The following is a 27,337-nucleotide window of genomic DNA, read 5'->3' on the forward strand; positions in this document are numbered from 1 at the left end:
GCTCCCAGCTTGTCCCCAAGAACTGTCTGCAGCACGACATGTTCCTGTTGCAGTGGCCCTCTGTTATTGGTTTTTTTTTCCCTCTGTGGTTCACTGGGATCTGTATTCTTTAGCAATGGGGTTTTATTGTGAAGGTCCGTGAATGGTTAGAATGACATATAAACTGGAATAAACAATTGCCCGCTGTCTGCTGCCACAGATAACTGCCAATGCTAATTGGCAGAAGAGCCAAGAACCCAATGAGCCGTGGAGTTTGAACTGACCTCTCACCCCTGCGGGAGTTTGCACTGGGTCGTGACTGAGGCACCACTGCAGAAAGCTGTGTAAGACGTGTTTGCTTCAACCGTCCATCCAGAAACACTTCTGTGTATAAATACAGGACTTTGTCCTGTGAAATCTGCAGCTCCTGGGAGCCAGTGTGCTTTCAGGCCAACCCATGGCTACCACCACTGTATGTGTTTCTGTCCATCAGAGGATTTTCATGTTAAATGACAGCTCAGGGTGAATCGCTGGATGATACACAAGGGTTATAAAAATATGTGGAACAAATCTGTCTCTGCTGCACTAGGCTGAGCATACCCCTTGCAAAATCTGCACTCATCTCGACCCAATATTTTGGACAACCTTTTAGGCCATAGGGAAAAAATACCTACATGAAATGCAGTCAAAATGCCTCTCCTAATATTCAACTGTTTACAGAAATAGTTATAAAATCCATTGTGTTTATGTGGGTTTGGTTGGGTTAAGTTGGCTTGAGTTAGGTTAAATAATTGATCTGTTTGTGCTTTGAACTTGCAGGATAAATTTTTGACTTGGGAGACCTAGGTACGAGTTCACATACCCAGGGCCTAATACACAATTTACTGAAGGTTTTGTGTATAATGTCTAGATACGGCCTTGAGCTCATTCAGTCTGAGGAGAGATTTGAACAAACAGTTCAATTTACTGAATGCTCTCACCACTATGCTGTTTTAGAAGAGGGCAAAACCAAAGCAATAACAAGTGTCTTATTAGAAGAGAAAGTATTGCACTTAGATCCTTTAAGGAAAAAAGGATAAAGGCACCCCCTTTCCAGAACAGATTCAGGGCTATAAAATCCAAATGAACAGAGACCTCTTCCAGCATTTATGATGAGGGAACCAAATTCCTGAATTTGGCATTACCTGTTGCAGTAAGAAGACTTAAAATTATGTTTTATTCACTAGCCACACACAAATATTTTAAGCTCCCCACCAACAAATGTGTCAATGCTCCAATCAAGCAGGAACTCCACTACATGTAGGTGTCTATGTAATCGAAAAAAACTTTGCTGCAATAGCATTTTTACTTCATTTTACCTAGTGTGGGAAACCTCAGTTACGGTGTTAACTCTATGCCATTTTAAACTCAAATAGTTTTGGATTACCATTGAGTTCAACATGCACACCCTGATAAACTAAGTTTGTTGGGCATTTCTGTGGGCCACAGAGCCTGAGAATGTGGCAGTAAGCATTTCAGGGTCAATGCAGCCAAAATACACGTGATGAGCATCACCAAGCTGTCATGTGAGCCAGAACATGTACCATGCACTGGGTGATGTTTACAGAGTGATGTGTGGCACCTGTAGCCTCCTTGAATTCCTTGGTCCTTGTTTCTTGACAAACCCACTCCTGGGGGAAAGAAAAGTCGTGGTGCTTGGGGGAAAAATTCAGCCTGTTTTCATGGGGCAGAAACCCTGAGTTGGCAAGCAAGGCCTGTTTTCATAACTAAATGTAGCAGGCTTGAATGATCATTGGTCCCAGGACCAGCGCAAGGTGGCCCAGGCCCTTTGTTTCCTTCCACCAAGGAAACACAGCAGCAGTAGCTTTACAAATGCCCCTCACGCCACCTTCTCTTCCCAGCTGCCCAAATCAATTAGGCTTGTTCTTAGGCACAATAGGGATCCCTTGACTCATGTAGAATAATGTAGACTGACCTTCAGAGAAGGCTGGCCCTCCAGAAGCCCACTGTGGGATTTTCCAGTGGGAAACAAAGCGCTTCAAGGACCTTGAATTTTCTAGAGGGGTAGAAACAGCAGAGGAGTCTGATGGCCACATATACACACAGCATGTTGCCCAAGGTACCCACAGTCATTAGTAGACCAAAACCACTTTCTCTCTCTCTGTCATGCCTTCAGTCATAAAGTATGTCTGTAATTATGTGTAACTGAATCATCCTGTTGGCTTAAATTGTTTAAAAATAGGCATATACTCAAGTGTGTTAGTCAATCTGGGCTTTAAGCACTCAGATCTAGAGATGATCAGGCTAGGAGGGGTCTGTGAAATCACCCACTCCCAACTTCTTCAATAGCTATTCATTTTGATTCATTCAGAATACGTTCTGTCTCAGTAATTGGTCATTTCTGATGGAAAACTTGCCGCACGTGGCTTTATTGCATCCAATGATTACTCATACTGCATGAAAAATTGCACCACTTTCCAGCCTGTATTTGCCTGCATTCTTCTGTTTTTTTTTTTCACTGTCAGACTCAAGAGGCCTCCTTACAAGTTTTAGTTTTTCATGTTAGTTTTCTTAGGCCTAGTGACCTTCCGTCTTGGCATTCCCATGCTTTGTCTTCCCCTTTCCTTCTCTCCCTGGAGAACACCCTGTGAAATACAGTAGCCAAAACAGCAAACCTGGTAGAAGGATAGAACTGAACACTTCAATTGTCGTTTCATTTGATTTTTTGTGGTTTTATGGATAGGTTTTGATATAGTTTCATTCCTGTAATATCTGGATAGGAAAATGATGAACCACTTACATTTCCAGCCTAGCTGAAGACAAAGAAGCTGACAGTTTGATATAAACAAAGATCAGGTTCTACAGATTGAATTTAGGATGACTTTTTCTGAGTTCTGCAAATTTGCCTTTGCTGAGGATTCAGCCAAGGGAGACTAAATCATTTATCTTTTTCCTTTTGCATTCCAGTAAGACAATCAAATTCCAACAAAAAAAATCTTTGCAAAGGAGGGTGGGACTTTTAGCAATTGTGAGCATAGGGTGCTTTACAGTCTGTCTTGCCATGGAAATGAGGCCCAATGTGAAATGAGGTCCACCTTGTTTTGCTTGGCTGTGTAGAGCAAAGGAGACTCTCGCTCTTCTCACCTAATAGGTAGCAGCCACATTTGGTTTTCATCCCAAGGAGCAGCACAAGGAGCAAAGGAAAAATCACTGCTCATGTGAAGTAGAAGTTTCTCACTGTGCTTTTCCATTCATATTTGACCTGAACCACCTCACCCTCTCCACAAATTCCTGTGAAACCCAGACAAATGGTTCCTGTTGGCTTCAGAAGGTGGGTGTTCTACAGTCTGAAATTGTGCAGAGATACACTATCCAGGAACATGTTATCTCATCATCTCTTCTAGAACAGAAGAGGTCTCTACCCGCCTAAGCCTTCACTGACATTTATGAAATAGGCCTAAGTCATCTCATAGGGAGAGGGCCTGAACACAGGTCATTGCTATGGAGCTGATGGCAACGGTAACTTCTTTCTGTATTGGTGAGAGAGCAATTTATGGCTGCCACACTTGAAGCCTTGGTTGCTGCATCATACCCTTCACAGGGACTCAACCACAGGGGTGGCAGTAGCAAGTAAAGTATAAAAGAGATTGGGAAGAAGGATTGCGGTGTTGGGAGCTGAAGCTCTGCTAAAAGGATGTGGCAGAAGAAGGAAACATGGGCTTCAGGTCTGAGTTTGGGAAGAAAGGAACATGCAGCAATGGAGAGTGAAGGAAACCTTGAGTGTCAGAGAAACTAAAGGTGAAAACTCATCATTTTGAGACAGGGAGGCAATGAATGACAGTGGGGGATGAAGCTAGGTACTTGGCATGTGGTGCTGGAGGCATGCCAGGCTAGCAAGTGAGGAAGGTCCATACCACAGGACTGGAATTCTGCTTTAGAGAGATGGGGTTTGAAGTAGAAGGTGGGAGGAGCAGTGGGAAGAGGCTGGATTTCAGCTATAAGCTGGCCAGCATGGACATCCCTACACAGAAGAGAAGCAGGATATTCACCAACTAGTCCCACAACAGAATCAATGGGAAGCGACAGAGGGAGAGCTTGATGGGAGCTCTGGCTGGGCTCCCTCCCTGACAGCTGGCCACAGGCCAGGCACACTGAGGATGGATGAAGTGATCCATTCCTTCAAGGAGAAAGTATCAGATTCTGGGTTATGCCTCTTCTGCTCCTTGGACTGTTCATATCAGGCAGCCATTGAGAGGGTCTGGACCATGGAGACCAATCTCTTAACATGGTTTTACACAGTTTTGCTTGGATGAGTTATCCCGTTGCTTCTCCCTTGCTCCTGGAAATAACCCAGGAGTGAAGGCAGAAAGTTAGACTGTGGAAGAGCTCTGGAGCAGGAACTTTCTTTGCATAAGTGACCCTATCGTGCCCCAGTCATGGACTGGCACCTTAAAGCAGCGCAATATTGCCAGTAATGAGAGAAAAATGTGACAAGTGCAGAGAAGGGCATTATTAAAACTCTGATCACCTTCTCCCTTTAGTGGCTGCCTTGTGGCTGACTTGCCTTATTACTGAAGATGTGTTCAGAAGTGCCATTGCTCTGCGATTGATGAGAACGAAATAGGGACAGTTACCCCATTTACTGAGATAATTCTATTTTTATGTCTAAACTCAACTCTGAGTCATCTGATGCAGAGGCTAGACCAACTAGAGCTAATCACCCTCTTAGAAATACTCACAAGACTGCCCCCAAAAATCAAACGAGTATTCCTAAGAGACAAAATAGAAAGGCTGAGTCCCTCAAAGACTGACAGTTACATAACTCCTGTTAAAATCAGCAGAAGAGAAATGCTTAAATAGCCTTGAGGATCACAGTCATGGGGCTTAAACTTGCTTCCTATGTGAAGAAAAGCAGACATAAGAGCTTCCTACTGAATTCAACAGATATAGTGTTGTATTTGAGGAAGCCTGCAAGGGAGGTGCGCAAGGCATAAAGTGCAGTCATGTGGACCACTTTTTTTTTGGTGTAAACTGCTACAGCTCCAATAGAGTTTGCAAGGTTTCTTCAAGTGCAGGATCTGACCCTGCCATGCTTTGCTGTGTTGCAAGCACATAAAATAGAGGTTGTCTCATGTCACTTCCATATTAGCAGAAACAGACTTTTAAATGCCTTGCCATTTTCAACTGGCTTTCAGCTGTCGTTAAAGAGGTGAAAGCACAAAGGCAGGCCAAGGTTATCTCATGGGACTTTGGGGTCTATATGGGTTGAGCTATTGCTAGAGTAATGATACTCTAACCAGAGAAATAGTACTGTATCCAGGTTCGGTAGTGGCCCAGCCTTGGTGCAGGTGGAAGCGGTGGCACAGGAAAGAGATTGAGCCCCATAGCTTCTTCCTAATGTCTCCATCCTTCCACAGTCTTGATGGGAGCAGACAAGACTTGGCTTGCTGAAGTAGTGTGTGTGTGCATGTGTATGGCTGTACAGCACAGCTCATCAGTCTACAAATAGCATTTCTGCTTTATGAAAGTGGTAGCAAATCAACAAGCTCAGACACAAATCCAGGTTATAATGGCTTAATAAATTGCCCAGTGACAGCTGACATAGAGTAAGTATTCCAGTGTGTGCTCTTAGGTAATGATGGGCGCATGAAAATGTAATGTAGTGTGACCTAGAGGAAAGTGGGTTAAGATAAATTGAATTAATTTGCTATTGCCAAGGCTTAAGAGCACTCTTGCATAATGTTTCTGGGGCACCATTGATGCAGAGCAGCATGTTAACAGGGAAAATGTGTGTTTTAGGCATCCTATCCCTGTGCCTGAGATAGATGGTGACTGTGAATTCAGTTACGTTGATCTATCTGCCACACTAAGGGCAGCAGGAGCTGAAGGGTCCATCATCAAGACTTAAGATTATTATTCCCATGAAGGTGTTTTCTTTGTTATAATTCCTGATAGATGAGAAATTGCTTTAACCGAGGCTTTGAACTTGACAACTTAGGCCCTCATAAACTGAAGGCTACATGCCTCAATCAGAAGCCACTTTGTTTCTATCAAGATGGCATTTTAAGTATTTGTTTAGTCAAATTTCTTTATTCATAGATAGTGTTAAGTCCTCGACACCCAAAATTTCTGTGCATCTTCCAGGAAAATTTGCAGACCCACCCACCAATTTATCATTTAAAATTACTTGCTTGTCAGACTCCATGATAAGGAGGGAAGGAAGGAAGGAGTCAAAGGCACCCAATTGATTTAGGAGGAGATTTCTTGTTTGAATAGACCTCAATTCCCTTTCATGGTAGAACATAAACCTTGTGGGGCTTTTTTATTGCTAACCTGTTTGAATCTAGTCTACAACTGCAATTAAAACGAAGGAAGAAATAAAAGTGATGGCTTTTTGCCAGGCAGTCTTGTTTGGTTGGTTTTAATTTGTTTTTTCTGTTGTTACACAAAAGGTTGAGTGTGCTAAGGGTAAGTTAACACTTTTTCTTTTCCTTTTCCTTTTCTTTTTTTGGGTGGTTTTTTGTGGTTTGGTTTTTTTTGTGGCTCAGCAAATTGGTTTGACCTAAGGGCTCATTTTTAGAGGAACAGAATCACCCAGTAAGAAGCTGTTTTATTTCTGTCAACAATTTCCATTGACATCATGCCGAATTTCTGCAAATTAGGCCTCCAGCATGAAGCCCCGTTGAAGTTGGCAGGGGCTTTGCCGTTGGCCTCTGTAGGGTCAAACCATTACCCTGTGTAGCCAAATTGTCTCTGCAAAAGACTAGGTACAGTAGCAAATTGATATTCACATTTTCAGTTTGCCAAGTCAACTTCTGGAAATGTCTTCTCTACTGCAGTTTCTCTTGCAGGAGGATGGATGTGGCATGCTTTTCTGCTCTCCTATCAAAGCCAACTAAGTAGTGAAAAGATGATATGTATGATATGAACCACGTCTCTTCTGTCTGTGAAGGTGACTTGTAAAAGAAGGTCGCTCTAGCCTCTAGTTGGAACAAAAATCCCCACCTGAGTGGGCAAGAGAGGTTTTCTTTTTGTTTCCAGTAAACAATACTGGCTTGGGCAACATCTTCCTAGGGCAAAAAAGGAGGCTGAGGGGAGACCTTATCGCTCCCTACAACTACCTGAAAGGAGGTTGTAGCAAGGTGGGGGTCGGTCTGTTCTCCCAAGTGACAAGTAATAGGACGAGGAAATGGCCTCAGTTTGTGCCAGGGCAGGTTTAGGTTGGATATTAGGAAAAATTTCTTCACTGAAAGTGTAGTCAGGCACAGGACCAGGCTGCCCAGGGAAGTGGTTTAGTTGCCATCCCTGGAGGTATTTAAAAGCCGGGTAGATGTGGTGCTTACGGACATGGTTTAGTGGTGGGCTTGGCAGTGCTGGGTTAACAGTTGGACTCAATGATCTTAAAGGTCTTTTCCAACCTAAATGATTCTATGATTCTATAAAATAAAAGTAAAGTTAAAAGCAGAGAGAAATACCCCATGGAAAACAAAAACATGTATTTGGAAACTAAGTCTATCCTGACATCTCCATGCAACATGCACAGAAATTAATGGACAATGCGTAGCTATGAACTGTGCTGTACAATATTTAGGTTATAAATGATTGGGAATTTGTCAGTTGTATGAATTCCAGTGCCATGATAGTGAGATGGGGAATTAATCATACCGTGTAATCTTGCAAGCAGAGCAATTATTTGGTTATTGCACAATCATTACAGATTACATTATACTTTGGCTAAGGTGGGTGACATCTCAACAGAAGAAGAGCTGGGATGGGATTCAGTCTGATTTAGGAATGTGGGGTGGGAATCAGCTCAAGACTGAGAATCCTGAATTTAGTTATGATTATGAGATGAGTGTCTAAAATGGCACCACAGTTATGGAAATGTAGGGTTAGGCCAGTCCCTGTGCTTGAAGACCTTAATTTCAGCATCTCCAAAGCAGGTGGTGCTTGCTCAGTGCTACCCCATCTTCCAGGTGTGCCCCAGCAACAGGATCATGACTGAGATCTATAAAAACTTTTAAATAAGATCGAGGAAATCTGCTTGACCAGACAGGGGAGAAGAGCAGCTGTTGCTGTGGGCAAATTCAGCATGAGTCACCCAGCAGCTAGCCCTTCAGATAGGTCGTGTCTTCTGGGCAACATAAAAGAAAAGCGCTGGATAAATCTGTCACTGAGAAAATGAGTTTTCATCTGTCTTCTGTTGAAGAGGCCTGCAGAAATCTCTGTGTAAATCTCTTCCTCCTGTGTCAGTGGTGGTAGCCCAGGTAAAAGGACCTGAGTACCTTAAAGGGGATTTTGAGGCCTCCAGGTTTCATGATTGATTGAGGCAAATCTGAGCCCACGCTTTTGCCGAAAGCACTGAGGCTGAAGGCACTGTCCCAACTTCATAAATAATGCCAGGAGCTGCAGCGTTGCCCAGGTTTGCATGTGATGTCTTAAATATATCTTTATATATCTTAGACTTAAATATGTCTTGGTGCCCTGCCACAAACCTTCCACACCACAGGAAGCTGCAGAGTTTCAGGGTATGAGGGGGGAACACAGGGTCTGCACAGGGGTTGCAACCATGTACAGGAGAGGTCACACATGGCGAGGGACAGGTCAGGGCTCGTGATGGGGATTCCCGTGATCGGGACAATGGGACTCAGGTAGACTGTTTACATCACAATGTATTCCCAGGCCAGCTATGATGGGTTGGGTGGGAGTATGATCAATCACTCAAGTGCCCCTTTTATACTTCTTTGATCTAAATCCTTCTTTGACCCAAGTCCTAAACCTGTAACACACCATATCCCCAGTAAAGAAGACAAGGGAGACTTGTGTTAGGGCAGTGATGCTCTGTGATGCACTGCAGCGTTTCTGTGGAGTTGATTGACTTCTTTTTTTGTAGAGTTTTGTTGCATTCACAGGAGGCTGATGCATGCACATGTGTTGGTTGTGTGTGTGTGCGTACCTCAAAGCCTCAGACCAACTAAGCTGCTTATGTTGAACTAGAGAAATTCAGCAGCTGGTCAAGACTGACAATCTTTAGCAGTTATTAATCAGCAGGGATACTTTGAGCAGAGTTATTATCACTGAGGAGTATGACATATGTGTATTTAATACAATGATAGACTCAGCTCTGAGTTAATTACTGCCTCCACCATCTGAACTGCATTTTTCTAGGTGGGTTAGCTGGTCACTACATCAGTTGTAGGAGAAAGGTGTTTTTCTCGGGCTAGTATTATTTGAAAGTATAAAGTGCTACTAGGCACAGAGAAGAAGCCTGGTAGGGTTATTGCTCAGTCTTGTTTTCCCACCCTTATATCCCTTTTCTTCGCCTCTTTCTCAGAAAGTCTGGTTGCATCTTGAGTCACTTCTTCCTATGATCTGACGTGTTTTTCACAGCAGCCATAGCACATGTATGCTGTGCTGCATGCTGGCTGTGGGGAGCTCTGTTGCTTTTCCCACCATTCCATGAAGCTCTGAACTTGACCCACTATTGACACCTTAAAATTTTTGCCCAGCTTCTCAGCTAAGGGCATTTCAACATCACACCAGCTTTCTAACCAACCACATGCTTTGTGCCATCCATCTCCTTATTGAAAGGACAGTGTACATGCCTAAGTATCAACAGCTCATTAAATATTTGCCCTAAAATGACTGTAAGAAGTCCCCTTCTCTTTCAAAGCAACTGTCGTATCTTCTGCCTTCTCTATTGCCTTGTTAGGCAATAAATAGGTGTATGCTCAGGGCAGCTCTGTCTCAGAAGGTAATAAATGCCCCTTATTTTGAAATGAAGTCATTTCTTTGAGAGCCATAAGCCTGGTTCCTATCCAGAAGGTAGGCATTCACACCCGTGTTCAGGGAATATTAAACAGTCCATGACCAGCAAGACAGTATTTTGCATGTGCTTCATACAGGTGTGAATATCCATCTAAAATACAAAATAATAGGGATTATTTCAAAGATTCGTCTACATTTGAGAAAACCAGCCTTTCAGGACAGTATTACAGTGCAATATGTACATTTTTTCCCTGTCTTGCTAGCTCAGCAAGGATTCTCCGTAAAGGGCAGACTTCTGACATCTGAGCATGGGCGTCTCCTACCCCTTAAAATGCCTGTGAATATCCCAAAGGTCTGCACAGGAAATCCCCATCCTTCTGGAGCAACAGCTGGAAGCCCAACACAATACTTGGCAGTGCCTACAATGACACTAGCAGTCTACTTTTAATCAGCTGACTCTTGCACAGTGTCTCCTATTCAGATAGTCCTCAGTTAAACAGTTGTAAATGTAGACGCATAGATGGTTGGCCACACTAAGGCAAGGGAGGGTTGGCCCATAGAGTAGGTCTAAGACATGCCTCATCTCATCCTCAGGTAAACTTCTACAATAATCTAGATTAAATTTTCTAACTGACTGTGAGGAATTTGAAGAGAAGCACAAAAGTGTTTGTTGGGGTCAAAGAGGTTTCTGTGCCTCATTGGCTGGAGGCAGAATTCGTCCCAGTGGTTAGTCACCAGAAGCATGTGTGGAAAGGGAGGGCACCTTCACAGGAAAAGCAAATGGCCCATGTCTAATGTGGTCCCAAAGAGGGGAAGCAGGGAGGAGGCACTTGGGTAGATGTGCCATCCACAAAGCCAAGGAAGACCATCTGACTGTGACATCTTGTGTGGACATGAGCAGGGCAAGATCCCTGAAGAAAGACGAGGAAATAAGCTGATGTAAATGAGATAATGGAAGGGGAGAGAATAGAAAAAGCAGTGCTGTAATGCTGCTTTTCCTGCTGAAAATGTCTTTTCTAAACATAGCTTGTATTAGCCTTTCAACACTGACACATCATGAGGTCTGCTCTTTATGAAAAAAAGTCTTCTATGAGATGTAATAGCTCATAGCCTAGTGTCTGTCATATAAAGGGTATGCATCTTACATAAACACGGATTTTATTTTCCAGTGTTATAATAGCCATTCTGAGGCTGAATCTGATCGATCAGGAAGGTAGAGACCCACTGCCAAGTGCTGCATGTCATAAGGTCTCTCAAAAGCCAGGAAGGGCTGTTTTCCAAATGTGTCACTGAGTTAGCTGTCAAAGAGAAGTCAGTGGAAGAACACCACTGCAGTCAACAGTGAAACTACATCTCTCGTAGAAATACCTTGTCTGGTTTAAACTTACCCAGCTTAGCCAATAGTAGCAAAAGCCCAGGCAGTGAGAAAATACCATGATTTAATTTGTAAGACAGGACAGTGCATCCAAATCTGTTCCAGTGCAGGACATCCCCATGCCGCAGGGCATCCCTGGCTGCAAGACGTTATTGCCGTGTGCTCAAAATCGTGCATAAAAGTATCTTTTCTCCAGGTAAAACAAAAAATGCCTGGGGTGGTAGCAACTGCTCAAATAACCAAATATCCCTCAGCGTGGAGCAAAGAGTTGATCTGTTACAGGTCCCTCAGAGAAGTTACAGGTCTGTAACAAGCCACCACCACATTAGGGAAGGAGGTGGGGCCAGATACTAATACTGATGGATTTGGGTGCCCAGATCTGGGGCTTCTGCTGCCACAACCTGAGTTCACCACAGCTTCCTCTCTGTGACAGCAGCAGCTCTTCAAACTCAGCCTGGGGATCCCTGCCTGAGAGTCTCTGTTAGGCAAAAATCATGTGCACTTTTCGTGAGCAGCCTTTCCTGGTCCCGTAAAGTATTGCAGTTCCTTGTGACATGCTCCAACCTCATGCCTCTGCCATAGCTTCAATGCAACCGTCCAGAAAGGATTCTGCAATGTTCAATCCCCAAAGCAAATCCATGTTTGAAGAGCCTGTGGTTGAGATGCCTCAAAACTATTCCCTTACACCTCATGTCTCACCTGTGAGCTGCTGAATTAGGGCCAAATACCGATAGAGTGAAACCATAAGAGAATTCAGTAGCCCTAGTAGGGCTGAGTACACTCACACCAGTAAATCCCCACTGGCCACAGACACACCAGACAGGCGCTCAGGCTTTGGGCAAAAGAAATGAGGTGTGCCAGTGTCAGACAGCCATGTGCACACAATAGCAGGGAGAAACAAAGAGCATAGGGATGCCATAGGGAAGACGCTGCTGCATCCCCAGCCCTTGTCAGCTCAGCTCTGTCTCACCTTCCCTGCCTGGGAGTTAACTGCCTGCTCTGCCTCCACTTTCCCCCATCACCACCCTCCAGCAAGTCTCTGCTTGTGCCATCTGCCTCACAGGAGGGAGCTGATGTGCATATAAATTGATCAGCAGGAGCCCACGAGGGTTCCCAGTGTCACATACTGGTGAGTGCTAGGGGAGGATTGAATTAATTTTGAGTGATCAGTGGGGACAAGTCCCTCTCCAAAACATGTGGCATCAAGAAAACACTTTCCTCACTTCTCTTTTTAACCAGTGTGTTTCATAGCAACTGTTTTCAGCAGGAGAGGGGAGCGAGGGGGAAAGTGTGAGCTTGTCACTGGTGCACGTCAATTATTGCTCTAAATTCAACATACTGCACGTGCAGAGCACCAGGGAAGAGCCGCTAACCAGAGAGTGCTAGCAGCCAGGTTCTCGTGCCCTCGCCCCAGTAAGTGCAGGGTATTACCCAAGCAGGCTCACTGAAGGCGAGGAGGCTATTGCCGAGTCAACGTCTCAAGGATGCCTAGGCAGCATGGATGTGTGTAGTGATGCAACCAATGATCTGTAAAAGCTGCAGCTGGATGTGGGGCAATGGCCAGGGCTGACATACTTCTTTGGGCAGCTGATTTCTACCTTCAGGTGATTTGCAGTGGGTTTGGCCCCTAAGTGGCAGAGAGAACTTTCCCATTTTTTTTCATTTTGTAAGGTGACTGTTCCCATTACCTGTGCTGCAGCGAAATCTTCACACAGCAAGTTACTGTGTTTAATTTAATCCAATGCAATCAAATCTGTCCATGCTCATTAGTGTTTACCCTGCTTCTCCTTCTTATCCTTTTCTTTATTTTAAAGATATGTATCCAGTCCTTCTTTTCCTAACTGGGTACTCACAATTCTTTGTAGGCTTGGCTTTCTTCAAACCCATGTCTCAAACTCCTTCAGTTTTTGCAGTATCTACCAGGCCATGGAGTGACTATAATTGGACTTGGCTCTCAAGGGCTAATTAATACTTCTTTTTTTTTTTTTTTTTTTTTTTTTAATCCTGGGGAGTCAGTTTGTTCAAGTCAGAGGCTTCATGTCTTTGGGTTTAGGGAGCCAGGTAATATTAGCAGGCAGCCCCACTGAGAATAATGGGGGCACCATGATGCCCAAGTCACTCAGAGTGTCCTTCCTCAAGATGCTGACTTTAGTGCCAAAAATAGCATAAGAAATTCCCACCCATTCTTGTTTACTCTCCAGTGCAGATCACTTCCATCATGCTGAACCAAGTGTTTGTTGGCTGCACCATAAACCAGTCACTGAATTGGTCTCAGTTCAAAGTAGCACCTTTTTGGAGGGTTCGTCTGAACCAGTGCAATGGTTTGCTTCACAGCTCAGCGCCACAAACCCACGCCTGGCAGAGCAGAGAGGCTGGTGACTGCACGTTAGGGCAGGACCTGCTGGCATCCACTCTGCCACTAAGCCAACTTCCCACAGATGTACATCCAAAACCTACAGAGAGCAGCACCATGCTGGTAGGTATCATGGTCCAGCATATCAGTTTGTCACTGCTCAGCAGGGTTTCCAAGCTTGAGTCCATCTCCAGGCTCACACAGTCAAACTGCATCCAGACCTGAGCTGGCTCTCTCAAGGATATGCGCTGCACTCTCCATGCAGGGGTTAACGTGTGTCCACGTTAAGCATGTCCACCTCAAGCAAGCTTGGTAGGCCTTTCAGCTTTTTACCACGGAGCTCATTCCATAAGGGCTTCAAGTGTTGCAAAAAGCAATCCCAAAGATACATGCAGAGCAAGGTTTATTGGTAATTCAGCATGTTTACTATGGAAACATGCTACAGTTCACCACTCTTCGTTTCTTCTCTTCCAGGTAGGCTGCAAAGCCATGATGGTTTTCTTCCAGTACTGCGTCATGGCCAACTTCTTCTGGCTCCTGGTGGAGGGGTTGTATCTTCACACCCTGTTGGTCATCTCCTTCTTTTCAGAGAGGAAGTACTTTTGGTGGTACATCTTGATTGGCTGGGGTACGCATCTTCTCAAAACTGAATGCCAAGAGGTGATCCTGAAGGCATTTTTAACAGCAATTTAATGCTCAAACCTGGGGGCTCAGACAGGGCAGAGATATAGCATACACGTTACCTTGCTGCCAAAAATTGTTAGTACAGCCAGGAGCAACATCAGGTGATGGCCAGAGGAGTTTAACAGCATTAGCCTAAATCTTCAAACATATTTAAGAACTTAGTTTGTGCTAGGTTAATTGGTAGCTGAGCACCTCAGTGTCTTTAAGGACTGTGGGCCTGAAACTCATCACCTTTATAGTCATTTAGTCCTTTGACCTGACTGAGATCCCAAAGTTGATATCATGCATTGACCTTAAATTGTAAGGTTGGATCCCAGCAAAGCAGAACTCCTGGACTGAACCAGACACTGAAGTCTGTCACTCTCTCCTTGTCTTACTGAATTCAGGCCAGCTAGCTATCCTGAGAACCCATCGCCTATGTGCTAATGCTGATAACCTTCTACTTACTGCATTTGTGATTTCTCCAGCTTTAATGTAAATCTAGTCTCAAACACATAAAATAATAAAATAAAATAAAAATAAAATAAAAAATAAAATAATAAAATAAAATAATATAAAATAAAATAAAATAAAATAAAATAAAATAAAATAAAATAAAATGAGAAAATGCCAAAGAAGACAGAATTAAACTCTTCACAAAGTAACTCAGAGCTGAATTGCTAACTTATGCAAATTAATCCTACCAGATCAACTTTAGGCATTGGAACAGCCTGCCAAGGGAAGTGGTACAATCACAGTCACTGGAAGTGTTCATAAAACATGTGGATGTGGTGCTTAGGGACATGGTTTAGAGATAGTCCAGGCAGTTAGGTTAACAGGTTGGACTTGATGACCTCAGAGGTCCTTTCCAACCTTAACAATTCTATGATTCTATGATTCTGTGAACTTCTCTTCTTTCTCCAAAGAGGAAACAGAGATCTCTTTTCCCCCTTAAGCCATTTAGCTCAAGATTTATGTATAAGTAAGCAAAATGGCTTTCTATTGCATGCTTTCAATAGCTGAAACTAATTAGAGCAGGGAAGAATCTTGAAAAGAAAAGAAAAAATAAAATTGTGTCACGTACAGGGGTATGCCTGGGCTCAGGATTTGATCAGTTAGCTGTAGAGTAACTTCCATCGAAAGTGACAGGAGTTACGCTTGGGTTCACACTGCGGAAGAGAGACAATTCTCTGTGCTATAAGCGTAAGAAGAGATGATGTTAGCAGGCCTTGTTTCAGATGCAGTTAATCAGGTCAGACCTCCTTTAAACCTGCCTTGTGCATAGATACCCTTTCTTTCAGCACAGTAGAGCTGGCGTATTTTAAAGAAGAATGTATGAAGCTAATGATTTTAAATCAAAGGAAATCTATTCTGAGGTTGTTTGGGTGAGGAAGGGCAATTCAAGAAAATGACAGGTGTTGAAGGATCTTTTGGCCTTTCAGTCATCCATCATTTGCAAGAGCATCAGTGATGGATCCAAAATGGATCATGCAGGAATTAATAACTTGGATGCACTCATTACAGTTCTTACTGTTTTTATTACCATTGAACTCGAAAATCACTGGTAATAAAGAATATGCAATACTGTGACTAAGGCAGAACAAAGCGACATGTCCTTCCTGCAGTATTACCAACCGAAATCCAGTCAAAGGCAAGAGACAGAGAAAAGAGGCACCACAAGGATGGAACAAGACCACCCTAGTCAGGCAGAAGATCATGGAGTGAGGAGCACAGGCAGGTTTATCTGGCCAACTACAGACATCTACATGTGAAGTTGTCACTCCAGGCTCCCTTTATAGTCAGTGGAGATCCAGGCAATACAGTCAAGGGAGTCCAAGGGCATATTTCTTGTCCTAAAGCAAACATCTAAAGTATCTCAGATGACCTGTGTATTAGAAGTACATATTTCTCCCTGTTGATGCTAAAGAGAGCCTGTGGTGACTGGCTTAGATACAGGTGTCCATGCTGTAGATGTCTAAAGGGATTCCTATTCTTTGCATTTCACCATCAGAAGCTTTTTTGTAGACACTACAACAGGACGATAAATCTGCTAGGGAGCAGTTACAGGAAACTCATCTTACCTAGCCAGTGGGAGAGAAAGGCAACATGTTGCTTCTTTGGCATGTGAACATTGAAAACTCAAAGCATTTGCCCACTCTTGAGGGAAGGCATCACCTCAGTCACTCAGGAGAGATGGAGAGTGGGGGAGAACAGCCCTGAAAACATTGATAATGATTTCTTTCAGTAACACCACCTCTTCTCTTGTCAGGTGCCCCGTCCGTGTTCATCACTGCTTGGACTATTGTCAGGATTTACTTTTTCGATGTTGGGTAAGCCTGTGGACTCAATTATCTTTCCTCTCTAATTCTTCCTTCCTTTATCTCCAAGGAAGACCAAGGAAAGCCCTGCAATTTTAGTAACCCAGCCACCCTGCCCTAACCCCAATGGCAGTCAGAGCAGAGCAGAGGCGTTCCCCTGCCACCGTGAGCCAGGAAACGCTCCAAGGTCTCCCTGAGGACACACGGGTTACGTCAACTTAGGCCAGACACTCACCCTCTATTTCCCAATCCCTTGGTCAGGATATTTGCAGGGAATTTTTGAACAGGCTCTGATGGTCGCATTTGGCCTTGTGATCCTGTGTATAACAAAGATGCCAGCTGAGCAGCTACCCCGTGCTCAGAGCAGAGCTTTGCATCCTGCAGAATTGACCCTAAATATGCTCGTGCAGCAGATACTTAATAAATAGAAAAAGTCTAAAAGACTCTTTTTTTTTTTTTCCCCAGGCAGATCTTAAGATCTGTTCTTCATCCTCTTTAACCTGGCAGCAGCCTTTGATATTTTATATAAGAAGCAGATAGAATACAGCTAAGAAAATGAGGCAGATATCAGAGCTATCCAAGGATATATGCAAGTAAATAGTATCTGATCCTGCAATCCTCCTTCATGCTTTTACTCAAGCAGTCAAACTATAGTAATTGGAAAGGCTTTTATGAGAAAACACTTCAGAGAGTTACAGAATCAGGTGCTTACCATGTACTCACTGTGCCTGCCCTCGCTTCTTGCACTTGCAGCATATGGTTAACTCCATTTTCTTCCGTGCATTCTTCCTCTCCAAATGTGTCCTGATTTGTCCTTATTTCAGTAAGAGAAGCAGCTCAGATTTCTCATTGCATTTTTGATTTATAGTCATGCTAACACATTTCCTAAGGACTACTGACTTTTTTTATGGTTTCACTCTACCTGCATAAAACTGACCTTATTTACTCTGTTAATAAATAGCCTCTACAATGAGATAGAGACCAAAGGATTTAACCAGTCTGGATACCAATTCTTCTTACTATATATTCCCACTCAGCTCCAGCAATTCTTAATAAAAATACAGACTTCTTTGCATTTTCTGGAGGCTTTAGAGCTGTGCATTTTGTGCCAAGTAAAACAGAGTGTGAATTTACAGGATATGCTAATACCTAACATAGATTTTTTTTGGCATACTAAAATTACCTACAGAGAAAAATTACAGGACATTAATCCAGATTAAATAAAACCTAATTATGTAAGATTGGTTAAACAACATTAAGCCTCTATTTAAACATTCTAACTCCAAATTAAAGTGACCTTCATTCAGACTGCCTGAATTTATTTTAAAAATGAAGTGCACTAGACATAATTGGGCCACTTTAATTCTAAACGAAAGGGCAGCATGCACCTGACTTAGTATAAGCATCTACATCTGAGCAATTCACTCTAGTCTCCTTTTATAGCTAGTGGAGATTTAGTCAGGGTAGTCCATGGAGTGCAATTCTTGATGCCTAAAATAGGTCTCAGGAACTGTGCCCTAAAAGTGCCTCTCTTCATCTACCATTATTGCAGTGTCAACATTTTGAATTAGATGAGCTGAATCCAGGTGAAATTTTCTACAATGGATTCCACTAATCTATTTCAAACATGAATGCAGAGCGATTTTCATGAATGCTCTCCTAAAAATGCACCTTCGATCACCTGACTCTTGTGAGGTCTGCAGATAAATGTGTCCCAAGCAATATTAGTCGTTTCCATGTCATTCCTATTCTGTCATTTCCTTGTTGGCTTTAAAGTATAGTTCCAGATGACCTAGGTGAGTGGTGTGGTTTGCAGATAATTCTGAATTCAGGATGAAATAAATCACACCCTGGACCCTGTGGACTTGTCTGCCTAGATCCATAGCTCAGATGCAGCTAGCTAGATTTAGTCTGACTAATCTCACCATAGGCTGTCTGTCATCTTTTTCAGCAGGGCATGTGTTTTTTTTTTCTGATGGTGCCAATTGCTCTGTGCTTAACAAAACCCCCATCCATGATGGTGGCTAGCATTGGAGGCCTCATGAATCTGTGGATTTTGATAGCATTTCCTTGTAGCAGACCTCAGTGTAGGAGAAACAAAGTGAACCACCAATCTCCCCCACATTAACCCTGAGATAACACCTTCCAGCCCATTCCAAGGGAAACAGAGTTCACAGCATTATACCTGAGGCAACTGCTACCTACCAGTGCTCAAAGCCACTGCAAAGCAAGTCTTCAGCCCTTCCCAGTTCATGCACACCAGGTTTAGTCATCTTCATATAACCTAGCATAGCCATCTTTAGCATTTAGGGAAAACAAGTATCTGAGAAGGTTACATAGCTGCTTGCTTGCTTTGCTTGGGTTTAAGTCTGGTTTTGTTTCTTTTTAGGTGCTGGGAGGAAATAGTGGAATCCTCATTCTGGTGGATCATTAAAACTCCTATTTTGGTGTCTATTTTGGTAAAGTATCAGCACATTCTGCTGGCTGCAAAGCCGTCTTTAATACTAAGTTGGGGGGGAGTGAAGGGGTGTTGAGAAGTGTTCTGTAAATGTCCATGGAAAATGCACTGACAGATAAAATCTCACTGTATATTGAATGCCTCTCTTAGGATGAGGAAGCTTACCCTCTGGATAAACATCTTTACCTTTAAGCATTGACCACGGAAAGAGCTTGAGTGTCTAAACGACCAAGGTGGAGCTCATTTGATTTGACTCTGACCACCTGCATCTCAGCTAGTCACCCTGGGCACGCTGGTGCAATAGCCATGGGGGTGTGTAGCCAGAGAAAGTTCAGGAACATGGTTAGAGATCCAGGAAAGGCTCATTTTGTCTAATCAATCAGTGGATGTCTAAATTCAATCAGATTAATTGTGCCATGAATGTTTTGTGTTTCTCTGAGCTGACCATATGCAGAGCTCAGATGACTTGTTCAGTTGCAGATGTCAACACTATAAAGTAAAATGGGATGAGTCCTACCATAAATTTCTACGTAGATACGAACAGGTTAGATTAATTCCCCCAGCTACTTGCGTCTTGTTATAGCATCCAGTACAAAGTTGGATTCCAGCTATGTGTTTTTAAAGTAAGTTCTTGAGAAGCTTGGCTAATTTCCAGATAAATCAACAGAAGTGTTTGACTTCTTACTTCTCTGGATATGATCCATTCTGAAGAAACCATGACACTTCTGAAGAACTCTGAATCCTTTCATCCTTGTTAAATATTCTGTGTTTCCTCTGTCAGGTATCAAGCCAAAACTTGAAATCAGATGAACTTGAGTTAAACTTAGCTTTGAGTTTTCTTAAATGAAGGCAAGTGTGTGGGAAGGGAAGAAAAAGAATGCAACAGAAATCAAACAAAATATATCTCTTTTAAACAGAAATCTTTTCTTGGACATACATTCTCCTTATTCCACATACATTATGACCTTTACAAGAAGACTTTTTTTCTGTAGCATTTGTCATACAGGGATTCCAAACTGCAACAGTTTGAATAATTACATCTTACTCTATCCACCTCACTTGAAAAGAAATACAATACTCAGGTGACACATCTCAAAATATTTATATCATCATATAAAGCTATAGATAGTATTTCCCTTTCCCAAGATAACCTTCTGGTAAAGAAATACACCCTGTTCTCCTTGGATCAATGAGTCTGTATTTTCTTTTGACCAATAAATTATTTCCTCATTGTGAAACAAAATTTGTCCAGCAATTTCTGATTTTCCTTCTGCAGATATCATATAAATCTGGCACAAAGGAAGGGCATGATAACTGCTATCTATCTGATGAACAGCAGGTTTCTTCAGGGAGGAATGCAACATTTTCTCCATATCCGTGGGAATAAAGCATAGATCTCAATGGAAGGAAGAAATACATATTTAAGATATATAAGATATTAAGCACTGGCAACAGATCAAGTGCCTTTGATTATACTCTAGGTTGAAAAATAAACTAAACAACTTCTCCAGTAGCCTGATAGCCATGTCTTCTACCATGCAATGCTAAGACTGTACTAAGCCTATAAGTCGTACGCCACCTGTGTCCATGTTTGCTCTTGACCACTACGAGCCAACACAGTATTTAGCTGCTCCGATCTTACCTTCAGGGCTGCAGCTTGTGTGCTATCAATGCTCATTAGAGTAATTGATCTAGATAATACTGTTTTGAGCAGATAAATTTTACTTGTCAGGTCACATGCAAACAATTTTTATAAGCAAATAAATATGAAGAGAAACTATGATAAATGGCATGAAGTAGATAAAAAGTGATTAAGCAATGCGTCATAACCAAGAAATACAATTAATTTCCACTCACTCATGGCCTTTGAAAAAAGGGTGTCTAATTGAGAGATGTGCTTCAGTCTACTTTATTCACCTGTTGTTGAGATAAATGTAGGAATTGCTGGAGGAAATTTTACAATCTGTTTTTGCAGGAAATCAGATTGGCTGGTTAACACAATCCCTTCCAGCCGCTGAGTCTCTGAAAATCAGAATCATTTGTGCATTCGTTAACCATGAAAGGATAAAGAAAGAGGTTGTGTGCCAAACTAAAACTAAACTAAGTCCACAGAAATCTGTCATCACTTTTCTGTTGTATACATTGCATGAATAACGGCGTGATTCAATGGATAGGACCTTAAAAGCAAGTAGATTTGCATTCAACTCATGCCATCTACTACGTGCCTTTAGGAAACTGCCATTGCTATCTCTACACCTTTGCTATTAAATAAGGTTAGCATTGCTTGAGTGTGTTGGTGGAGCATTTTGAGTGAAAAGCACCATCTAAAATCTAGGTATTAGCTAGACTCCTCTGGTCTAACGTCCTAGGAGAGAATGTTTTCTGCTGTGTCGGTGAGGTCTATCCCTTCCTATACAAGGTGTCCAGCTTCTCTCCAGAGAAGACATGCCCAATAGCATGGAGTAGAGGCCCGCTTGAGTGGATACTGCTTTGTGTTTTGTTTTGGTTTCCTTGGCTCACCACCTCAGTCTTTGACATGCTCAGCAGCCGGTCCCATGTCACCGTCTCCCGAGGGCTTTGACGTCCGTCACTCCGCTAACTCCCAAGGCTCTTTTCCCACCCTGTCGTCGGCACTCCCCCACGCAGCAGGACGTCGTGCATAGCTGTGCTCTATGGGTTTGACATCATCATACTTGGGATGTATGACACAAAGTCCCAAGCAGGCTGATGTCAGGCCCAAGATGGCTGCCATCCTGTGTCGGTTTACTATGTGCTCCCAGAGTGGGGTTCTCTGCTCATGGCTTTTTAACAACAGCTTGCTCCATGGCAAAATTTTGCAGTGAAAGGAACTCTCCTCTAATGATCAGCTCTTTTCACTGGACAAAAATACTAACTTTTTATTTCTCTCTCTGTTTTCTTTCTACCCATCCCAATAGGTGAACTTCATTCTCTTCATTTGCATCATCCGTATCTTAGTCCAGAAGTTGCATTCCCCAAACGTTGGACACAATGAAACCAGCCAATATTCGTAAGTCCTAGACTTTTTTAACCATATTGTATGGTTTTGGGGAAACCTCTTTGGCTGTTAGTTCAGTATTGCATCTGGCTGTGCTGATCAGAATCAAGTATTTGGTAATTGATTAAAGCTGATCAGAAATCGGGAAACGGGGCATTTGCTAAAACGGCTGGGCATGGTTTATGTCAGTTTGAACAGACAGGCAAGAAGACTTTCTCCTGGGATTAATGATGAAGAAGTGAGAGCAACAGTAATGATCATGAAACAAAATAGGATTTTTCTTTGTATATTCAATATTTATTGGATTCTGAAGGCAGAGGGACACATGGAGAACAAAGAGTAGCCGTCCACAGTATACAGGCTTTTTTTTCTGAACAAGTTACTCTCAGCTCCCTTTTTCAAAGCAGGAGAGATCTAGAAAATTAGTACATTCACTAGGGTCTGTGGCAAATTTTCCTTATCCTAAAGCAGACCCCTAAACTAGGCTGGATTACTTCAATGCATTTCTCTTCACTGTTGAGAAGTAGCACTGTCTCAGAAGTTTTGCTTGATGTAATGCTTTTATTCCAGGGATATAAGGTTGACCTTAATGGGGCTTTTTATAACGAGCAATATGCAAGTGAAATCAGCATCTGTCTCAGTGGTCAAGACTGGTCTTAGTTGCAGTATTTTAAGAGTGCGAGAAATCTGCCTCTCTGCATGGATTTATTCTGGCTTCAATGCAAATAAAATAAAAGTTCAGACCAGCTTATTTTTGATTCTTGCCACTGTCCTGGCTCAGGTTTTCAATCATCCTGGATATTTATTAAATGTTTCCTAGTAAAGAACTGAAAAGAAAAAAGTCCAGTGTCTACATGGTCACTGCTCATAAATCTTCTTTGTCTTTGGAGGGAGCTGTGCACTTTGGTACCCTGAAGAATCTGGGCTCAGTTCATCTCTCTGCAAGATGGAAAACAATATCAATATGGTCCTTAAATACGGACCAGCCATGACACTGAGTCTTTCTCTCTGGTGATGGTAAATTATGCATTTCATCTGCCTCGAGAGATTCTCGGATTTAGGAAAGGAAATTCCAGTATTTGACCTTAACTTCTCCCTGCAGCAGCCAGAGCCAATTGCCTCTTTTTCTGTCATCATAACACAACAACATTACCAGACCCCGTGCTTTCTATCACCTCCCTTTATGTATTTCCAACTGAGCATTGTATCTTTGTACCCCCAGGATTGCAACAGCTTTGGCCAGGTACATAGATTAAATCAGCATATTGAAATATGTTCTAGTACTCAGCAGCAGCCTGGAGCAGTTGGCTTCCATTCATCTCAGTAGAAGTGCTGCCAACACGCATGGGAAGGGTTATGCCCAGATTACCTCGGAGGTTATGCTGAGCTTTGGGTTCAGGGCTTTTTACTTCACATATTCCAATGAAGTGGGAGCTGCCAGGAAGCTTGTAAACAAATGTAGCACGTCAGGGCAGTAAGTAACACGGACTTCCCCCACTGGCCTGCCAAACAGGAGGCACTGCTGAAGTACAAATGATCTTCATATCTTCAGTTCCTCACCTTCCTCCTCCACCTGGAAAAACATCTCAGTTTCATTAGGGCATGAATCAGTTCCTCACTTATAAGTGTCCAAAACATCTGGGATTCTTTAGGACATTTGAGATACTTGCCTGGACCCAGCATATAGGACCCAGGACCTATGGGAGACTTGTACCCTTATACAGTGACAGCTGGCCACCATCCAGATTCTCTGGGGCATCTGGAAGTCTCCGTTCATGGTACTGACTGCAGTGGGACATGAGACACCACACTTTCCTATGGAAAAGAATATTGTGCCCCAATCTGAAGGCTGGATCTCACCAAGGGAAGTTCTCAGTGTGTTCCTAAGTTTTTAATGTTTAGACAGCTAGCTGTAGAGATATCTGGGGTCCAGACCCTTTTATAAATGCCATTAGGCATGTGATCTGCAATTGTAGGTACCTGGATTCTTTTACATGTCATTCCCTTATTGCCTGAAATGCTGCTGCTAGCTTCAGGGGTTTGGCCACCAGGACCCAAGAGATCTTAGCAAAAAACTGAAATAAGTATGTTTTAAACTAACAACATCAGGGATCTCTCATTTGCATTTCTCCCTCCTTCTCTTGTTTATTTTATATTGTTTATTTTATTAAAAAATAACACGTTGACATGTTGACAGTATTGTTCAATTCCAACCAGCTTCAGTTTAGCTGCAGGCTCGAAGTTCAGGTGCGCTGCTGACTCACTCATTAATGCTACAGACAGTGATCTGGGCTTTAATGTATTGGAAACTGTGAAAACAAGTCTCCCAAAACATTTATCTGGAAATGACAGAGACATGTGCAAGAATGGGACAGCAATATTTCAGGCAAATAGAAGTTGTTTTCTGCAACAGTAACCTTGAGCAAAATTAATCTCTTTCTATTCTGTACATGTTCATAGATCAATAATATCATCAAAGTTTTCCAGGTAACTTTTCCGTTATGCGTTCAGGGAGCATGACTAAATGTTGGTTCACTCTTATCCACTCCCAAGGAGAGGAGTAGGTTCAGTGCAGGCTAGTGGAGATGTGTTTTCCCTAAATTGCCTGTCACCACGTATATCTGTCAGAGAGGGTAGGTCTAAGAAGTGCACCCTGTGCTGGGAATGGAAATAGTTGAGTTTTTTGAGAAGCCATGGCTTCCAGCAGGTAGCTTTAAACAGCTTCGGACAATCTCCCAAGCAGTTCTGCCTTCTGCACAGCCAAGCTTTAGCTTCCTGGGATAAATTACACTGTAACTGGGGAAGGTAATTTTTCTCATTCTGGTATTTGAGGGGTCTTTTAAATATCACAGGGCTAGACCCTTGCCTTGAAGCCAAACAGATCTAAAACGTCACTCGATATTCTGGAGAAGCTTGATGCCGGGAGCAAGAGACTGGTTTGGGGAGCTGTGCAAACTAGAGAGGGGGCTCCTAAGGTTTGGCATATAGGTCCTGTTCATTGCCACAGTCCATCCAGGAGAGAAAATGCTATTACTGAGGCCCCGATGTTGTCTGCAACAATAAGATAAAATTTTCTGATCTGTTTCTGCAAACAGCCTCTCTATGAATATGGTACATGAAGGTAGCATCACATCAATCTTCTCTAGGTTGACTTGTTTCTGAAAGACTGAGGAGAAAGGAGAGGTCTCTGCAAAGCCAGTGTTAATATTTAATGAACTGTGATCTGCTTAGAAAATGAGCTGCTTTCTTATATGTCAGGAGCTGGGGGAATTAGGGCTGGGTCATACTAGTCTGGGTCACACTGGCCAGAGCTGCTTCTGACAGGGAGGAACATGGTACCCTGATGGTCACCAATGACAGAGACAGTCCTCTGGCAGAGCAAGGCATCCAAGAGGACTCAGATTTTGGATCTACTCACTATGAGCAGGGATGTGCCCAGTACTGAGGGATGCGGTAGGAAAGGCAAATTCCTGGAAAGTTCCTCGGCTTCCTACAGGCACTCATTTTGCCTGGAATGAGTTGCAGCCAGCTGCTTTTCAGCCACCAGGTATTACCTGGGAATAGCCTCCGACACAGCCTTAATGCCAATCTGCCTTTGGGCCAGGCTCAGGAAAAGCTGCAAAGGTCTGCTGGGAGGTACAGTGATGAGTATCATCTGCATAAAGCTGGCACATCAGCCTTCCCAGCAGGCTTATGCAGATGGCAAATAAATGAAGATGGTCTGGGGGGACTGAGCCTGGTGGGACTTTGGAGGTGAAGGGTTTGCAGATGGTAGAACAAGTATTTCCAGTCTCCCAGCTTTAGTTTCAATTGCTCCAGAAGCCTCTGGGAGAGGGGGACACAGGAGGTTGTAGGTGACCAAGGGAGCCAAAACCCCCATAAGCATCCTTAAGTCCTTGATTTCATTTTATTTCCATCAGCTATATTTTAATAATGATTAGATTTAATAAACTATCATCTCTTCCTAATTAGACCTCTGGTTACCCAGCCTGATGCCATTAAGCACTAATACTGTTCATCTCCCTCCTTTGGAGACATTCATTGTGCAATAGCCTGTCATTATTATGAGCTAAACATACTATTTCTCTCCCAGAAGCTGTAATTTTCAGAAATCCCAAGCAAACAAAGAGAGCGCTAGATGATGATTTAGCTTGTAGAGATGAAAAAAGATCTCCAGTGGGAGGGGAAGAAGAGAGAAGGGAGAAAGAAATACCTCCATTGAAGTTACTGGGAATAAAGATGTCACATTTTATGTTGTCACCACATCTGAAATCACCAGCCATCTGTAGTCTTCAGGCCAAGGAGAAATAATGTAGGGCTGATCACTCTGCCTCATCTGGAGGCACATATATATTTATATGAGAGCTGTTAACAAGGAGGAAAGCAAGCCTGTGGAAATGATCCCAGCATGGTCCTTGGTTGGTTTGAACTGCCATACAGTCACTGTGCCCAGCTGAGGGTCCACCTCCACATGTCATTGCATCCCAGCCCAGGTCGTCAGAGGAATCCTGGGGAGGTTAGGCTGTGAGGAGCTATCGCAACGCTCTCTCATTCACTGTACCCCAGACACTTCTTCCCTCTGGGCGAGGGCAGTCTCCTGATGCTCCCTTGCTCAAGGCTGCTGTTGAAAGGCTGGATGTTCCCAGGACCTCAAGGTAAGTGGCCCATATCACATCTCCTAAGGGCAAACAAAGGCACTTAACATGCATGATACAGGCTACACCATCATGATCCAGGTAATCAGCAAATATGTACTGCAGCAAATTAAAGTTTCAGGGTTGCATAGGGCTCAGCTGCAGGATTTCTCATCAGCTTACCCTTTAGCTCCTCTTCCCTCTCCCCTTATGGCTCATGTTTGTCTTTCCAACAGGAGGCTGGCCAAGTCCACCTTGCTGCTGATCCCTCTCTTTGGCATTCACTACATCATGTTTGCTTTCTTCCCTGACAATTTCAAAGCAGAAGTTAAGCTGTTCTTTGAGCTTGTGGTTGGGTCATTCCAGGTAAGCCACCCGTTGGGCCACCAGTCAGTCACCAGGTCTGTCGGCAGGGAGAAGTGTAAGAAGCTTGACAAAGGAATAAGGAAACACGTGAGCTGTTTTTTCCTGTACATGCCCAATACTGCTCTTATACCTTTGAGGAAAAAGCTACTCACTCCAGCTTGGCCAGGATGGAAGATAACTTTATATTTTGCCTCCTGGAATTCCAGAAGGAGATTCTCCCTCCTCATTTTAGGCACCTGAAAAGAAAATGTACCTCTATAAGTTAGTCCCCCTAGGTTTTTTGCACTTAAGGGAGAAAAATGAGCACCTCAGTTCAATTTATATATCATTGACATGGTGTAAGATGAGATAAATCACCTTTGGGAGGAATGTCTTTCTGGCCATTAACAGGAGCCTCGCCTGTCTTC

At 43.1% G+C, this 27,337-nt stretch overlaps 1 protein-coding gene across 1 annotated transcript in view; it reads left to right on the forward strand.

The window, feature by feature from the left end:
- LOC104021742 (vasoactive intestinal polypeptide receptor) overlaps nt 1–27,337 on the forward strand; it is a 119,262-nt gene that overhangs the window by 82,492 nt on the left and 9,433 nt on the right. The window contains exons 7-11 of the mRNA XM_087731460.1: nt 13,950–14,103; nt 16,408–16,468; nt 18,846–18,915; nt 21,851–21,942; nt 26,801–26,930. Of these exons, the coding sequence (XP_087587586.1) occupies nt 13,950–14,103; nt 16,408–16,468; nt 18,846–18,915; nt 21,851–21,942; nt 26,801–26,930 (507 nt within the window). The remainder of the gene's footprint in view (nt 1–13,949; nt 14,104–16,407; nt 16,469–18,845; nt 18,916–21,850; nt 21,943–26,800; nt 26,931–27,337) is intronic.

This window comes from Nipponia nippon, unplaced genomic scaffold (genome assembly GCF_047370975.1).
Source record: "Nipponia nippon isolate SJK-2023a ecotype South Korea unplaced genomic scaffold, ASM4737097v1 scaffold_1, whole genome shotgun sequence".
NCBI lineage: Eukaryota > Metazoa > Chordata > Aves > Pelecaniformes > Threskiornithidae > Nipponia > Nipponia nippon.